Source organism: Lepisosteus platostomus, chromosome 8 (assembly GCF_059453375.1).
Source record: "Lepisosteus platostomus isolate fLepPlt1 chromosome 8, fLepPlt1.hap1, whole genome shotgun sequence".
NCBI lineage: Eukaryota > Metazoa > Chordata > Actinopteri > Semionotiformes > Lepisosteidae > Lepisosteus > Lepisosteus platostomus.
Window position 1 is genome coordinate 54,604,294 of NC_142618.1, and position 17,979 is coordinate 54,622,272.

The window sequence follows — 17,979 nt, forward strand, 5'->3', positions numbered from 1 at the left end:
ATGAAATCACAAAACCACTGACACAACAAGAACTCATGTAATAAACAATCATCATCGCACACCACATACAGTATGTTAAGTTTTCAAACTTTGCAAGCTCGTGTAGGTATAGTACAAGTGCTTAAAGTATACTGTAATTATTGCAGTAATAAAGTGTAATTTCAAGAATATATTCAAAATGAATCCAAAATGAATCCTTATAAATATATTTCAGGTATGTATACTCACAATTATTCTATTACCTCTAAGTGAAAATAATGCTTATATTGCCTCATACAATGTTTTGTTCTAAAGTGCTATTCTGATACATAAAGAAAAAAGCATTTTTAAATGTTTTCTTCTTTCCCTTGCAGACAATACAGTCAAATGTGAAGAAACACCATCAAACTGCAACACCTTTTATACTGACATTGCAAGTCTCAGTCACTTTAATTTGTTGGTAACAAATACCCTTTTTTAAGGTTTAATACCCAAGGTCTTATCAGAACCCAGTTTAAAAGAACCCAGTTCTATGCTGGTTGATGTTCATTTGTTCATCTGCAGATTTAAAAATGCAGAGACGTTTTACCACACCAGCATACATCACCTCATTTAGTATGGAATCTTCTATTCAGCATTAGCCTCACTTTTCTCTTTCAAAATTACACAGCTATATAAATAGTTAACTTCATGCAACATGGCTATGCTTCTTAATAATCTGCTGAATCCATCAGCTTGCCAGTATGGCTATGAATGGTGCTCTTTACTTGTGATGGATGAATTTGGATTTTTCTACTTCCTCAATATGCATATATAATGCCATTTGCCCAAGGCCAGGTAGGAGAACTTCCAGATTAAACAAAGAATATGCTATAGCAATATGCCTGAGGGACACATCCAAAAGCCATGGACTCTATGGCTGATTTTAACCAAAGTATACCATAGAATAGTTTCTGTGGGTAGACAATACTAAGTGTATCTGTTTAGTAATTCTTTAATGTTTATTTAGCACTTATAAATATAATTTTTGTGTTTTTTACTCATTTGTGGTATAACTCTAATTCTGAACAAACATACAGAGATAATGTAACACTAATATAATTGTAAAACAGTCAAAAGGGTAAAAGTAAAAATATAAACCCTTAATTTGTCATTACAGGATTATCTTAAAACCTATACTTGCAGTATTGGTAGGACTGAGTATCTTAATAGAGTGATCAAAATAACCCTTAGTTCTGTAATGATAGAAACAAACTCCAAAAGGATGCCATGATTGACATGACCAAAAACTGCACTTTTGGCTGCAAGTTCAAAAGGTGAAGACTATTAAATGATCTAATGTCAGAAGCCATATGAAATCTTTAACAATGTTTATACAGACTTGCTTTGAACATTTCAATGGACTTTAAATTTTTCACACTCACAGATGAAACACCGGATGATCAATTAAAATATTTATATTATTTTATATGTTTTGATAATATAATATTGATAAACCAACATAAACACAGTGGGGAGGGCGAGGTGGCAGAACCCCAGGAACTGATCCCAGGGCCACAAGGCTGCAAGCCAGTAGAGTTAAGCACTGAGCCACAGTGCCATCCTTTATATTTACAGTATAGTACATCACAGTATATCATTGTATTTTAATTGATAATATAGTTATGCTTTGTACCTACTGTCCTACTGTAGAAAAAAAAAGTTAAATGGGAAATGTTTGAAGAACTGGTATAACACATTTATTGGATAAAGCAAAAGGTATGACTGGTACAAATTTAAAGGTTAATTGTCATTCAGAATTCTGTACTGATGTTACATTTTTTAAATTGATTTTCACACGTTTATCGTAATTTAGCAATATATTAAAATCGAAAATTATATTCGGGACAACATCAACAAAGAGAAGCCCGGGCAAAGGAAAATGCCTCAGGGTTACAAAGTGCAAGTTCACTGAAGCAGGATCAAAATTGAGAAGATTTCAGCTACCATTTCTAAACTGAAAAACATAACCTAATTATACTTGTTTGAAAAAAGAGAAATGAGAATAATGAACAATGGACTAGACAAATTATGCATAATTGCCCTAAGGCAAGCAAGCAACCCAGCCAGTCTCAAGCTTGCTTAATTGAGATTCAAAAGGATGGATAGTGTTCTATGCACGCATGGCTGTAGCCAGGATTTTTCAGCCACAGCAAAGACAGCATTATAAGAAATTGTTCTAATGAGCTGCGAGCTGGTCAGGCTCTTAGTTTTTATATTACAAATTCCTATAAAATAATTGTGACAAGAACAGAAATGGCATAATCAACTAAATTTTCAAAAGTGGCAAAATAAAATCCATGTTACAAAATTAGTCTTTAAAACTGTTTGTGTAACTGAAATCGATGTACTCATATTTTAAAGGATTTTTTAAAAGGATCTAAGAAAAGAAATTAGTTAAAAGCAATTTTGCAACCCAAATCATATTTTAGAAAACACTTTGTGATCTAGTTCTTATTTCTCTCCTTTCAGACGTCATACTGCATATCCCAACCACTTATGAAAAGTGTTATCCCTGGGCAAGCCAGAGCTTGCACGTGGAGTCAAATACCTCCCAGTGCTCCAGTGATCGGGGTGGCTCTCATTAGCTTCAGCTCACTTTAACCCTGCTCATGGTCAATAGCTCTGTCATTGAGCTTCCTACTGAATTAGGGAAGTGCTCCTAGCAATGCCAAACTCATCATCATCAGAACGATTTAAATTCTGTCTGAATCAGCCCACATGGACAGCTGGATCCCCATTTGCTCCATACTTTCTATATCTTTACAGCAACCAGCTAGGCCCACTGTACTGAACGTTGTCTCAACTGTGTAGACCTGCTCAGCCATGCAGATTCCCCGATCTGATTTACTCAACTGCAATGTGAACTACCCTGTGCTATTCAGCCTGGCTGCACAGTGCCTTCCCTTTTCGTCAATCCTCTGTCTGCCTGTGCATCTGCTTGTTTGTCCTCCTTTTGTCTGCCTGTTCATCACATTCCCAGCTCTTGCCTCCCTGGTTGCCTTTGCTGGAAACAAGCAAGTGGATACTCCCTACCCCTCTGGACCCCCTTCAGTTTGCATACTGCCCCAACTGGTGTACTGATGATGCTGTATCTCTTTCCCTTCACCTGGCCCTGTCTCACCTGTAAGACATAAGACTCTTATCTAAGAATGCTTTTCATTGACTTCAGTTCAGCATTTAATACAATCATCCCCCAGAAGCTGACAGAGAAATTGAGCTTGCTGAACCTTAACAGCTCCCTCTGTAACTGGATTCTGGACTTTCTGACCGAGAGACCTCAGGCAGTCCAGATTGGTAATAACATCTCCACCACCATCAGAATGAGCACTGGAACCCCCCAGGGCTGTGTGCTCAGCCCACTGTGGTTCACATTGATGCCAAGCACAGTTCAAACTGCATCATCAAGTTTGCCAATGACATGACAGTGGTGGGCCTCATTAACAACAATGATGTGTCACCATACATAGAGGAGTGGAGCAACTAGTGGAGTGGTGCACAAACAACAACCTATCTCTTAATGAAAACAAAAAGAGATAATCATTAACTTCAAGAGGGCCCACGCTGATCACTCCCCACCGTACATCAACGGCTCCCCTGTGGAGACAGTAAGAGGCACCAAGTTTCTTGGTGTACACATTATAGATGACCTCACTTTGTCCCTCAATACCACCTCCCTAGCCAAGAAAGCACAGCAGCATCTCTATTTCCTGCGGTGACTGACGAGGGCAAATCTTCCCCTGCCCATTCTTACCACTCTCTACAGAAGCACCATTGAGAGCACTTTGACCAGCTGTATCACTGTTTGGTTTGGGAAACACAATGCTTCAGACCACAAGACCCTACAATGAATTGTGGAAACAGCTGAAAAGATCATTGGAGCCTCCCTCCCTCCCATTTCTGTCATCTATCACAAACGCTGCATGCACGGGGCTCCAGTATAGTAGATGATGCCTCCCACCCCTCCCATAAACTCTTTGCCCTCCTACTATCTGGGAAAAGATATCCCAGTGCACGGGCTAGCTCCACCAGACTCTGTAACAGCTTCTTCCCACAGGCTGCCAGGCTCCTTAACACCATGGAATCTACTTGCACCCATTTCAATTCCAGAAACAGGGTTTAAATCCCCCCAGTGTGTTGTGTATATTGTATTATGTATTTGCCTTGTAATTTGCACTATCTGCACTTTGCACTATGTGTCAGTGTCCTGTCTGTATTTGTGCTGTGGACCAGGAGGAACATTTCGTTCCACTGTATACTTGTATATGGCTGAAATGACAAATAAACATGAACTTGAACTTGAAATCTGGAAAGGTTTTTAGGAAGTTGTGGCTGTGGAAAGTCTGAGGCTACCAATAAGAAGATGAGAGACAGAGTTTATTTGACCTCAGGGTGAGAAAGCACAAGGAAACTGCTCCAAAGACTGCTCCAAAAAATAAAGAAAAGCACCCAGAAATAAACACACCAGTAAAAATATTAGTTATCTAACTGAATATTTTGAAAGTTGGAAGCAAATTGGCTACCTGGCTTATGTATATACACAACTAAAAAAAGTTGTATGAGCTCAAAAGAAAATAATTTGGTTTTGTTTTGGTTCATTTTGAAAGTGAGAAGCTACTTTTGTTTACAGAATAAACTGTAAATACTTTAATCCTGTATCCACAGTGTCTGTGGATTTTGATTTTGTCTGTTAACAATAATCTAGATGTCTTTCCATTCCTCCAGCTACAACCTGCAATGTCATAAACCCAGAACAAATAGGACAGTTTATTTTTATCTCAACACCAGGAAAAAGACTTAAGTGGATCTAAACAGTCCAGTGCTTCTTCTATTGTATGGCATTATGCAAGCATACAGTAGATGTGGAAAGTTTGTATTCATGTGAAATGCGCACTTCACTTTGTAAATGCACACAGCTCATTATTCTATATAAAATTACTGACGCATAGTGTTTATTCAGAACACTGATTTCACCAGTTGTCCATCTTATATTTAAAAGTTCCTTAATATCTGCATATTACCAACATAAAAGAAGGAAGATTTACTTATATTACTTTAAATAAAGGTCTATTTAAAATATTGGATTATTGACTATTTTGTTCAGGCAGGTTGGGACTTAATAACATCCTTGTTAAGAATCACAAAAAAGACTCATCTGTGGTCTTAGTATTATCGACAAACGTATTTCTTAATATAAACATCAAACAAGTGGAGGACCATAAAAATGTGTAAAATAAAACAATTTAAATCTAAGATGATATTTATAAAGGCACTCCCTACCTCCATAAACACACTAAATCAGTAACATGAGATGTGCACTATACTTACCAACCTCTGAGGCAATCACTGAGATATTATGCCAAGGCATTTCTTCCCTGTCAAGTTTTTTTGCAGTCTTAATGGCTCCAGTATTGGCGTCAATATTGAAATACTTATCTCCATGTAAGCTGCGGTCAATGAAATACCTATTTTTAAACAGACACAATTAAAATTGCATGAATATAGTCTCTGTGCCATCTAAGAAAAATATATATTAGCCAACAACAACCACAACCATTAAAATATAATGAAGTAGACCATTTCCTAAATAACATATTTTTTTAAACCATGAAAAACACATCTGCATGAAAATATGCAAAAAATCTTCCCAGACAAAATGTACAGTAAATGAATTACTTTGACTTAATAAGCAAGTGTTGTAAATTGAATTAAGTTATAAAAACAAAAAAACAAAAAAAATGTTAAAGTTCACTACAAACACCACAAACCTTATGGTAAAGAAAGAAAGGGGACAAAAGGGAAATCTAATCCATTATAAATTCACTGGTTAGAAAATCAATTATACAATACAGTATGCTTTCTAATCAAATATACAGTGTATTTGTTAACGCCTTTGCCCAGACAAAAACAAGAAATGTAAACAAAGTCCGACAAAACTTTCCCTTTAAGTGCTTATTTTTAGGAACTCCCCATTAAGTGCATAACAACCAAGATGCACTGGGTATATTGGTTGCAATGTAAAGGTATTGCTTTTACAATTTGTCAGATTGTTTTTTTGTATAGGATATATAAAATATAGAGAGATAAATACATAAGATGCAATGAACAGGATGAAAGAAGAAACTGGTTTTACACCATTTCAAGTAAAGGGGTGAACACAGGAAGTATACTGTTCGATCTCTGTCAAAACTTTACATTGAATGCTGCTGGAAAATATATATCTGTTACCTATACAATTTACTTCACTCAAATGGAGTGCTACTGATGTCAACCGACATAAAGGTGTTCAGTGTTTTGTGTATAATATTAACATTTTATCAAAAAGAGCAAGATGAGTTCTAAAACCTTTTCCTTTAAAATTTCAAGAAGCTCATGTGAACTGTTGAGCTTCGAATAAGAAAGCCTGAGCAGGACAAGAAGGGAATGAATTAATAATACTGGTTGAGTGAATTTACTCCCCCATCCCCCACTAGGCAGTAGCCTGCAGAAAAAAAAATGCTAGTGCAACCATAATGTAGCCCAAAACAACAGTAACAAAAAGCTTCCATGTTAAATGGCATATTGTGGCTATTGAGACAATTTTAAAATATAGCATTATTAAGATTAAGTATTCATAACACCAACAAAACAATAACATGAATTTAACAGATGCAGTTATGGTTTGCAGAGTCTTATCACAAACCATTTTTGTGAAGTTTTTTTTTTATTTCCCAAAGCAGAACCAAGCACAACACAAAAATTGAAATAACAATTCACCTATGACCCTAAAATACATTAACCCAACCCCATTCATCCTCATTGGTTCCCCTCCTCTACATAAGAACCCCTAAAATCCAGTTAATAAGCTACAATGGAAGACCTGTGTAACAGGGCTTTCACTGTAGTAGCACTCAACATTTCAACCCCTCCCCCTACTACTGGATTATAGCAAAAGAGTTCTCCATATAAATATTATTAAGGCAAACTAGGATGTAACAGAGCCAGCCACCTTTTAGCTGTATTCAAACGATCAATTCCTGCTACTGAAAAAGACACAGATTAGAAACATTACCTAACAAAAAATAACATTTAAAATAATGGACAAACAAGAACAAACTGGACACTCTCAAAATACTGTAAAAAGTGCCCTTTCATGTACAATACTAAAGCATGCTCTGTGTGAAATCATCATAATGATATGTCATCATAATGATAATCCCATATGAGGGGCCACATACAGTACACTCTGTAAAGAAACTTTAATTGTTCAAAAATGAGGATTTTTGGAGACTGAATTTTTTTAGCCTATATATTGTTCTTGCAATATTTATCTGCTGTCTTGCAGTGCTGGGGCCCTGAATTAGATATGTGCATGGAGTTTGTTCTCTCTGTGTTCTCTTGGTTTTTCTCTGGGTGCTCTGATTTCCTCCTATGGTTCAAAGGCATACTGGTTAATTGGCTTCTGGGAAAAATAAACCGGCCCTGGTAGGAATGTGTCTGTGTGTGCCCTGCAATGGATTGGCATCCCATGGTGTATGGTTTTGTGCCCACTGCTTGCCGAGACTGGTTCCAACTCCACCACAGCCCTGTATTGGGTGAAGAGGTTAGAAAATGGATGGATGGATATTCTATTAATCTGTGACATTCAAAAGCTTGTTCCAGATAGTAACCCTTACTAAATATAAGATTGATAAGATGCCTGCAATAAAAAGACATAATTCGAATTAACCAATCCTTTTGTTTAGCCCATGAGGTCAAGTAGAGGCAAATAATTTTATATACTATATGAAATAAACTGAATGACATATCCTAGAATACATAACAGATGAAGCAGAAATTGTGGACACTGTCTTCATGTAGCATTATTTAATCTCCATAGAACAATAAGCAATACTTGGTTATATTAATGACAAGGGTAAAAAATGGAGAACTGAATGAGCTGTCTGAGGTCCAGGACAACCAAATATTGCCATCCTTAATGAATGCCAGAAGCAATAGAAAATGAGAATAATGCCATTCAAAATCATTGTTGAATGGTTGGCATATAAGATTTGAATTATTTAATAAAATATCTCATATGGGAATTTTCTCCAGAGTACAGATTTTTTTCTTTTCTTTTTGAACAACATTAAGTGATTTGAAAATGGCACGCAATGAAATTGAAACTTTTTTTTATTAATGATTGGAATATACGATTATGTTATTTACATAACTCCGCTTGTGCATTTTTAAACTTTAAAAAATTAGATTTTTAAAAAAAAAATTTTGGCCAAATATATTTTAAATAAATTTAGCATTTCTGTTTAACTGTAATGCTGCTCTTCTCTGTTCATGATTCGTTTCAGGTGGTATCTTTACTTGATGCTGAACTTTATTGCATACCTTTCTTTACTGGAAACAGAATTACGGTACTACTGTGTGTTTGAGCTATGGTCTTAACTTTAGCACACTTTTATGTAACTCCAGTCTGTTCTTGCAACTGTTTTTCAACACAATTGTATTTTACAACTTTTTTGTATTATATTTAATTTGAATGTAATTTCATCTGAGTATTGTTCACTAGCTATAGAGAAATAAAAAAAAAACTAAATAGAGAAAACTAAAAGAGCTCCAAGCTGAAGTATTCAAAATCCACAAAGACATTGTGAAAGGCAATTCTGTCAGCTTTTTCAGAATCTACATTGGGAAATGTTCCCTTTGAATGCACTGAAGCATAACAGATACAGTATATGTTAATAATTCTTTAAGGTACTGGTAAAAAAGCAATCACAAAAAAAGTTGGGTTCAAAGCCCAATCAGAGAATAACTTTGGGTTTGTTTCTTACATAGTCAAATATGTACTGAAAAAAGAAATGGAACCCCTCCTTCTACACACTCTGGCCCTCCCGTCTGTGTGGAACAGGCTGAAGAGTGACGAGTCCATGGCAGCCTCTGTCTGGCCCAAGCCAATTGGTTGATGTCTAGGAGGTGTAAGAATAGGGCCTCTGACAGATCTCCTTGCTCTAAGACCAGCAGCATGGAGCCTTACTGTCCTGTCACCGATGATGGTATTATGTCTGCCGGCAGTTTCTGCAGCAGTGTGGGTGGCAGATCTGAAACAATCTCTCAGATGGACCAATCTGATGTGTCGGTCCTGCTCTAGTGTGGTCACTCGAGGGCGACCAGATCTTGGACATTCATCTGTCCTGCCGGTCTGCTGAAACCTTCTCTGCAGTTGGGGCACAGAAGGGCGGCTTACTCTGGCAACGCTGGCACATGACATGCATGCCTGCAGCATGCCAATGGCCCTCTCCCTTGATTCTGGTGACATTCCAGGAATTATGGAATGCACAGAAAACAAAGTGTGGCCTTTTTCTTGCTGTGACCTAAGCTTTAAAGCTTAAAGCCTTTTTAAAGGTGATCTGATCAGGCATTGTTCTACATGGAACTCTTTGGGTAAAAGTGCCCCAAACAAGCTTTCATGTGATTGGCAAGTTGCAATGCCCCACTGCAAAACCTGTTTTTATCCAAATTTCAGCAGCCAGTAATCAGCCAACAACTTAAGTTTAAATTTAAAACTTTAAACCGTATATTGTACTGTACAGTACTGAGCAGTCCAAAGACTTATCTGGCAAAATTGGCTCCTGTGTAAGTGTGTGTATCTGGATGAATTATTGAAAGTGATGGTGACGTGATTAAGGATTTCTTCACAGAATTTTTTCAGTTAAAAAAAGGAAGGATGAAGGTGTTATTTTTACAATTGCCAGTAACCGGAGAGCAGCTTATCAATATGTTGAAACTGTACTATAACAGTGAAGATATGTTACACCTTTACGTGAGCTATTGTTTATTATGTTGTGACAATGTTGTGTGGCTCTGTGTTCAATGTTGTGAAACATCAAATTTTTCTCTTAAAACCAGGAATTACTTGGCTAAAGCTGCATCAGTGACTATTGTGAATGTGTATTGAGGGAGAGCGAAATTACAGCCCTCTTCCCTTCCCCCTCCTGCAAGGTGATAATGCGCTAGCTGACTGGCACGAAACAATCCCTTGAGAGGGTCTGGAGGTTCATTCATTCATGTTATTAAAAGACCACAGGGAGAGGGGAGAATGTGATTTTTTGTGTATGAAACACATGTTGCATTAACAAAAATAAAGTGTTTTAAATGATTAATTAAAAAGTAAACAAAAAGCTTTCAGTGTACACAAAGATTTAAAGCTGATCATGAGGAAGAAAAATCACCTGTTTTTCGTGCTTAAAAGTGTTATCTAAAACCATTTTTTATGGCTTTTAAAGTCATGCAATGTCTAAATTAGGCAGGGACACATTATTTTTTCTTATTTTTGATTTTCTTTAAAATTTAAAGAATCAGTTGCCCATCGTGCCATACAATATTATGTTACATTTTTTAGGTTTTTGAGAGACTTCAGAACATTTCAACTGATGCATAATGCATTCTCACATTATGAACTCACTTACACTTGGGATCCTTCTTTATTCAAACTGAGGTTTCTAAAAATATAACCAGGTATTTAAATAAAATCTGTGAAAATGTTCACAAATTACGATCTTTATAATGCCTGTGGTTTGAAGGCTCTGTGTCATTCTTCACAAAGTTATTGACATCTGAAACATTGTGTCTCGTAAATAGGCATTTTAATAAGAAAGTGAAGGTTATGAAAACTGGAGAAAACAAATGACTCTGAAAAAGACACAAGAAGTTTGAAATTTATTTATTATTAATAAATTAATACTGTTAATAATTATCAGATACATTATTATAGTTTTAGTGGTCTTTTTAATACCACTTTGTTATTCTCAATTATAATCATAATATATATACGGTTTTGTTTTAAGGCTTGTGTTACGGTAAATTGCCCCACTGAATAAAGTATTTTGAATTGAATTAAACTGGTTGAACTGGTTTTTACTCCCACTGTTGATAGTATCCACATTTGCTCATTTACTTTTTTATTTCATTATTAATATCATTTAACATTGAATATGTTGTGATATACAAAAAAACAATACATAATTGTTAATATAGTGTACATAATATTTACTATTTTATTTTTTTAAAGGACTCTTTGTTTGTTAGAAGAAAAACTTGTGCCCTAAGATCTTCTAGATAGAGAACCTGATGCACCAGTGGGCCACTCAGAAACATAGCTGAAACAAACAGCTAAAATGTTCATGAGTGAATGAGTCAAAGAAAAAATAAAACATGTTTACAAAGAAAGTGAACTATGATAATACTACCAGCTATATAAATATATTATTTTTAGATTCTTAAATTAATACTGTTATTAATTTATGTAGTTACGCAATTCCATATTATATTCCCTATTAAGCAGATTCTAAAATGTTTTTACTGAAATAACGATAGCAGGTATTCATAGAAAAGGTTAAAACATTATAGTTTTTTACAAAGTATATAGTATAAACTAAAATATAGTCAGAACAAGCACATCAAAACCTTTCCAAAATAACCACGGTAAGTGACTGAGTTAAAGATTTTGATGCATAAAATGTTTATGAAGAAAGTGGAATAGTGTTGTGTACTTTTTATTTAAGTTACCACTACCAGCCATATATGGTATGTATAATGTAAATTGTATTCCTAAATTAAGATCGTTTATGATGATATGAACTTCAAAGACATAATTGCTCCTGTTATTTTTATGCTCAGCTACCAAAATTTCCCTTAAGTTGTAAAATTCCATATTTATATTCCATATTAAGTGGATTTAAACATGCACAGTAGAAAGACTGAAGCAATTGTTTCACTAACAACTAATGCACCTGTCAATCATCTTTGGCTAGCGAATCATGTACCGCAGCCGCCTGTAGCTCAAAACCCACGGTACGGGTTTTTATCACGCATTTTGAATGGCCATCTGTACAGTAAGTACCATAATGCTATTACACAATAAGCCACAAGCCAAGTCAGGACACAGACCATAAACTTTTTATAGTTGATTTGACATTATTTTATAGACCACATGATTACATTAACATGGTAAGGTGAAACAATTTGTTTAATTTGGACTGTATCTCCACAGTCTTTTATAACATTGTAGGAGTTGTATTTCTGTATTGTTAATTAACTCAGTATCATGTCTTTGAACATGCGCAAAGTTGAAAAAAAATGGAAACGGTGCCCCAGTGAAATCAATATGATGTCTTTGTATAGTACATATTTAGTCACTTTATGATTATCACAGATACCTACAGTTTCTTTTCTTGGAGATAAATTTTCATTTTGATTTTGATACATTTTCATTTCTGATTTTCATCAGATATCATTTCATTTTTTGAGCACAGATTTACAGACATCACACATTTAAATTACTCGCTTAAAACAATATAACATATAGATTCAACTGAGGAAAAAAAGTAAATTTTATACTATTAAAGAACTGCACAGTTAGATTAGAGCTATTCTCTGGATATGAAAGCCATACTAGGAGGTAAAATGATTTGTTTTTTGCTGTTTTAAGATGTCATAACTCCAGATATGTTATTAGTTATATTATGATATATAGTATATTTCTATTTTGGTGCTCCATACATAGTGTACATCAGCTTATCTTTTCTAGCCCTGAAAAGACCAAATCTTCTCAATAACAGAATTCATACTTTAGGTTCTAATCATTTTTTAGATTCTTTATTTATTTAAATGCCATTTACAATAGATATAACTGTATTGATACATACTGATACATTTATTTAAAGTAAACCCAGCAAGTGAAAACTATTGATAATAAGTGTCATTATAATATAAAGTTTCTTCACAGAGGAGGTTGTGTTTTTCAGTTTGGCCCAGTTTGTCTTTTTTGCACTTATTTTGACTTCTGGTTTTGAAAGAATGAACAATCTGACTGTCACCACAAAGCTCCAAGGAATTTAGAACACACAAAACATATTCCAAGTAAAACTAAAATGCACTTAGGTGTTGCATAATTGTGGAGATTCTGATTCACTGGAATCTGAAAACAGTAAATAAATTCACTATAAGGAGTGCAACACATGTGAAAACATTCTGACAATGATATGAAGCCTTTATTAATGATTTATTCTTTCTTGTTGTTAATATAGATAATGGTGGGTGGGAGCAGAGAAATGTTTTGTTAATGTGTGAATAAGTTTTAAAATGAGTGCCACAATAGCTTTGAAAAGTAAGCTCCAATGATTACTGCCCCTGTCTGTGAATCTGTGAGGCTGTGAGGCTGTGCATCCAATTGACCTACAGTATGTAAATAAATTTTCACTGTAAATATAGAACACGTCAATAAAACTTTAAAGTCCATACACAGTGTAAGGCTCACGGGTTGAATTGTGATACCCATATCAACACACAAAATAGTATTTGATACACACTGGATTTACCTGATTGCACTGCTGGCACTGTCAGGGTCCTGTGCTGTCACTGTTCCCACCTCAGTACCGATCTTTGCATTTTCAGAAACATTCATCACGTAAGAATCAATTGAGAATGCAGGTGGTTCATCCACATCTCCAATAATGATCTTCAGGGTTGTTGTGTCTTTGAATGGCCCAAGGTGTAAAAATCGAGGATCAAGGTGAGTATTTGCTCCTTCTATGTGAAGAGTATAGCTTTTCTTTTTTTCATAATTCAGTTGCTGTGGAGAAAATTGTTTATTAATTTACCTGAGTGAAGTTTTTAAAATATTTCACTGTTCATCATAGGTTTGCTTTTTAATTTATCCAGCTGAACAGTTAGCATTTACATCAGCAGTTAAATGCATTTTATAACACTGAATTCATTTAAATTAGCTGTGTTAATATTTTACAAAATTGGTGGTACTTACCCTTTTCAGTGAAATGATGCCTTCTCTTGTATCTTTGTCAGTGGAAATGGCAAACACTGAAACCCCATCTCCATTTGTGATGCTGTACTTAATTTCTGCATTAATTCCAATATCATCATCATTTGCCTTGATTTTACCAACTGCTTTTCCAACTTGAGCAGATTCTGGAACATACAGCTGGTAATTTTCTGTGTGAAAAAGCATTTTACCCATAACTTAAAAAGATCAATAACATACCTTAGTGTTAAATGTAATTCATGAACCAAATATAAAGATTATATTTCTTAGCACAAAACGGAACCTAATAAATATACAACTATATATTACCCCTCTATAAAAGTAAAATTCATTTGAGAAAATCTGATCAAAAGCAAACCAAATTAGAGTTACAAAGCTAGACCAGTTATGCTTATTTTTCAGTCATACATTGGCAATCAACAATGATATATTCTTAATGTAGATATAATTGACATATTTTAATTTGTTTTCAAAGTGCAAATAATAGTAATTAAAGTGAGAAATAAAAAGGCTAACACTAAGTATGCTTCTTGATTCAGGGTTTATTAAACTGTTGGGTTAATTACAGCCTTAAAACAATTGTGACAATTTATTGTATACAATTGTGATGAGTGTATAGTGTCCCTTTGGTCCCATTGACATTAAACCAAATGGGATAAGTAAATTGTACTTCATTATTATCAAATACTTGAAAAATAAATCCACATTTCCTGTCAAAATTTGGAGCTTTGTTTGGCTTAATTTATGTACAACTTAAATGGTATCTTTTTGTTTTCATTAATGGGTCTATGGCTCATGTCCTTGTTTTCCTTCTTACTCCCCTTACTGTAGTACATATTTGCATGCTGGAATCCACAGAATACACAGTAACAAAGAACACTTAAATCTTCAGATTGGCTTTCCAGTGAAAAAGACGAAGTCCTTTCTACTTGCGACATTTCTACTGGAAATGCTCAGCTACTAACAGGTGTGCCCTTAATTTACAGCTAATTAAGAAAAAGGGCTCTGAGTGACAATTTAAATTAAAAAGTTTAATGTGTTAGGACCATATTTTTATCATTTTTCTAAGTGACCTAATATTAGAATGCTATTATTAGGCAATGCTAATAATGTGGTTGTCTGTGAAGGCCAATGTATTATAAATTAGGGGGTATTTACAGTATATGCCTTAGTTTCAAATCAAATATAAATTACCTGTCAAACAAAGTTGTTTTGCAAATTACAACTGTTTTCTGACTTAAAAGGCGTTAACAAAAATGAGACTTGTTAATTTTTTATTCCAGCAAGGAATAAAAACACACGCAAATGATTGAAACACTGAACCTCGTCACTTTATAGGAATGCTAAACTTCTCTTTCAGTTTTCAATTTCATTATAATGTCTTGTGGATTGAATATACGACAGGTACAGTAGGGACAAAAGTTGATATCTGTAATGCAAATACTGTATGTTTACAAAATAAAGAAAAATAGATATTTGTTTGGCTCTGCATTTTTTATTTCTCCTATCAATTATATGTTTTAGAATAAATTCCCAGATGTTTTTATCAATTGTAACTCCACTTTATAAAAAATAAACGTATGTTTTCCTTTTGTAAAAACTGAACTGGTAAAAAAAACATATTGCAAAATAAACAGCTGAATTGAACAATCCCATTGAAATGTTTTAAATATTATTTCTCACATGGCATATCCTGTCTGAAATGGATGCATGCAGACCTGTCTAATAATTTTAACCAATAACCTACAGGAGAATTTGACCCTTTCTGCTTCTTGTAAACTAAAATAATTGAAAAAGTAATTATACACCCCACCAAATCAAAACATCAATTGTGTCTTTACGTCTACAGTTCAAAATAGTGATCTCTTTACCCACACAACGATAATGCATACTTCTCTGAACCTATTCATCTTTAATGTTTCAAGCTCTAGAGAGATGTACAAGTGTTTCGGTAATGATTGGAAGAGACTCACATCCCTCACTGACATCAACAGAAAAAAATGAGAATGCTTCAGTTGCTGTTGTAAGCTGCAGAGGTTGTTGTTTCACTAGTAGGTCCTGACTCATCCCACCCTGCCTTTGGCAGTGTTTACACATCAGTCCACTTGTGATTTGACCGAGGTTCAAACTCACAACACTGGTACCATTTGGGAATGGGGCCATTTTTATAAAGGTAAACCCTGGACGGTTCATATACAAAGATGGACAGACATCTTACTTTACTTAAAAACATGAACAGTGAACGCTACATTTAAAGCTTTGTATGTTTTTAACTGTGCAAAAATGTATGTTCATATTATATTTTTGAGAGGGAGTAAATTGAAGTTCTTTTCCAAAACAGTTTATTTGATAATATCTAAATATATTTCTGATATCCAAAATTCAGCTTGTTAACCTAATTCCTAGAAGCCTATTGCTCATATGGAAGCCCCCAATATTCACAAATTGTATATGATCAAAAATATTTTACTGGGGCAATTCAATAAAATGTTAAGAATGAATTTGCTCAAAGGCCAGCAGGGAACTGCTTAATGGTTTATAATTTACAGAAGTAATTATCAGGGGAGGTACTTCAGTCCCTCCAGCACATATTAGGATGAAAATACAGTGACTGTCACTAAAAAATAAAGCAAATTTTGTTCTTGTCGGAAATGTTTTTTTTTTCCAACAATGCACAGAAGGCTAATCACAATACTAAGCCATACTAATGAATTCCTGTTTTCAGTTAGCCATTACATATTATCAGAAACCATTTGATACATTTCACAACAACCGATGAAGGAATATACAGACTGATGGAGAACACTAATATCCAGCAAAGAACAGTTCTTGGAATAAATACTGTTTTTTAAAAATATTTCCTTCCTCTTTGGGAAATGGTTCATGCTAAAGGAAATCAAGGTATTTCATTGATCTTCCAAGAAAATGTCTTACTTGTTCTTTTATACTACTTTAAATACATAAAAAGACACAACATATCTTTTGTCAATACATACTCTGGGGAAATTTAGGTGGGTTGTCATTGACATCTGTTAGTGTGATATTTATAGTGGTAGATCCTGAAAGTCCTCCAACCTGTCCTGCCATATCTTTGGCTTGAATGACAACGGAATACTGCTCTCTGGCTTCTCGGTCCATGTTGGATAAGGCAGTCCTGATTACACCTGGAATAAAAAAAAAGATTAAATATTAGAAGTCTATCTAAAAGTTGCCACAAAAAGGGCAAGAAGGACCCAATATGATATATATTAGACTCATTGCATGAAATATGAAAAAATGTTGTTTGCATTAAGATTTATGTAAGACCATTGTAATGTGTGTTTACAGTAATAATAATAATAATAATAATAATAATAATAATAATAATAATAATAATAATAATAAGGCAATTATCTACTTTGCCTTTAGAACACATTTTTGGTGACTGAACATGGCCGGATAAACACCATAGCTTCCTCGGGTATGTATCTCAGGCCTGAACTGTCATGCTGCCTGAAACTGCCATTCTCTCACTTCTAACAATGCCTTCAGAATGCATTTCAGAATGTCAAGATCCATTATTAATGCATTACGTCATTGCATAAATAAAACAGATAGTTGAATAGCTCTCCGCAGTTTCACTTAATCATTTTCAGTTTTCACATTAAAACAGTTATTGATAGTTCTATGGTTGTTAGGGAATTTGGAATCATTTAGGTAATGTTAAATTAAATTATCTTCACTTTAATCCCATGCCCTTATGTGGACTTTACCTTTGTTCTCTGTTAAATACCACCCTGTTTAAATTGAACATGTCAATTGTTATTAGTTTTCTTTATTGTATTTTAGCATATATTAGCTAAATTAAACATGCAATGTTAAAGAGAGACGTCTTTTCAATCAAGACAAATTAATACACATTTCCATGAGAAAATGCACATTGATTCTATTTATCCTGCCGTTAGAAACATGTTTGCACTATACAGTACAGTCCCCAAGCAGACTGACTTCATGATCTCATAAAGATATAAAGTCAGAACAAAACTGTCCACTTGAATCTGATTTTTTTTCAATTGGGACTGCCTTAAGTCACAGTATAAAATAAGGTCCAATGGACCAATCCTGAAGGAATGTCTTACCGTATATAATGGAGGACTGTGAGATGAACGTAA

General features: G+C 34.5%; 1 protein-coding gene across 5 annotated transcripts in view; it reads right to left on the reverse strand.

Annotated features, from left to right (window-relative positions):
• Nucleotides 1-17,979, reverse strand: part of LOC148657543 (cadherin-18) — a 345,544-nt gene that overhangs the window by 31,499 nt on the left and 296,066 nt on the right. For all 5 annotated transcript variants that reach the window (XM_088643967.1, XM_088643963.1, XM_088643965.1 and 2 more), the window contains 4 exons: nucleotides 16,825-16,992; nucleotides 13,811-13,998; nucleotides 13,368-13,621; nucleotides 5,347-5,483 (listed from right to left, as the gene is read on the reverse strand). In XM_088643967.1, coding sequence (XP_088500093.1) covers nucleotides 5,347-5,483; nucleotides 13,368-13,621; nucleotides 13,811-13,998; nucleotides 16,825-16,992 — 747 coding nt within the window. The remainder of the gene's footprint in view (nucleotides 1-5,346; nucleotides 5,484-13,367; nucleotides 13,622-13,810; nucleotides 13,999-16,824; nucleotides 16,993-17,979) is intronic.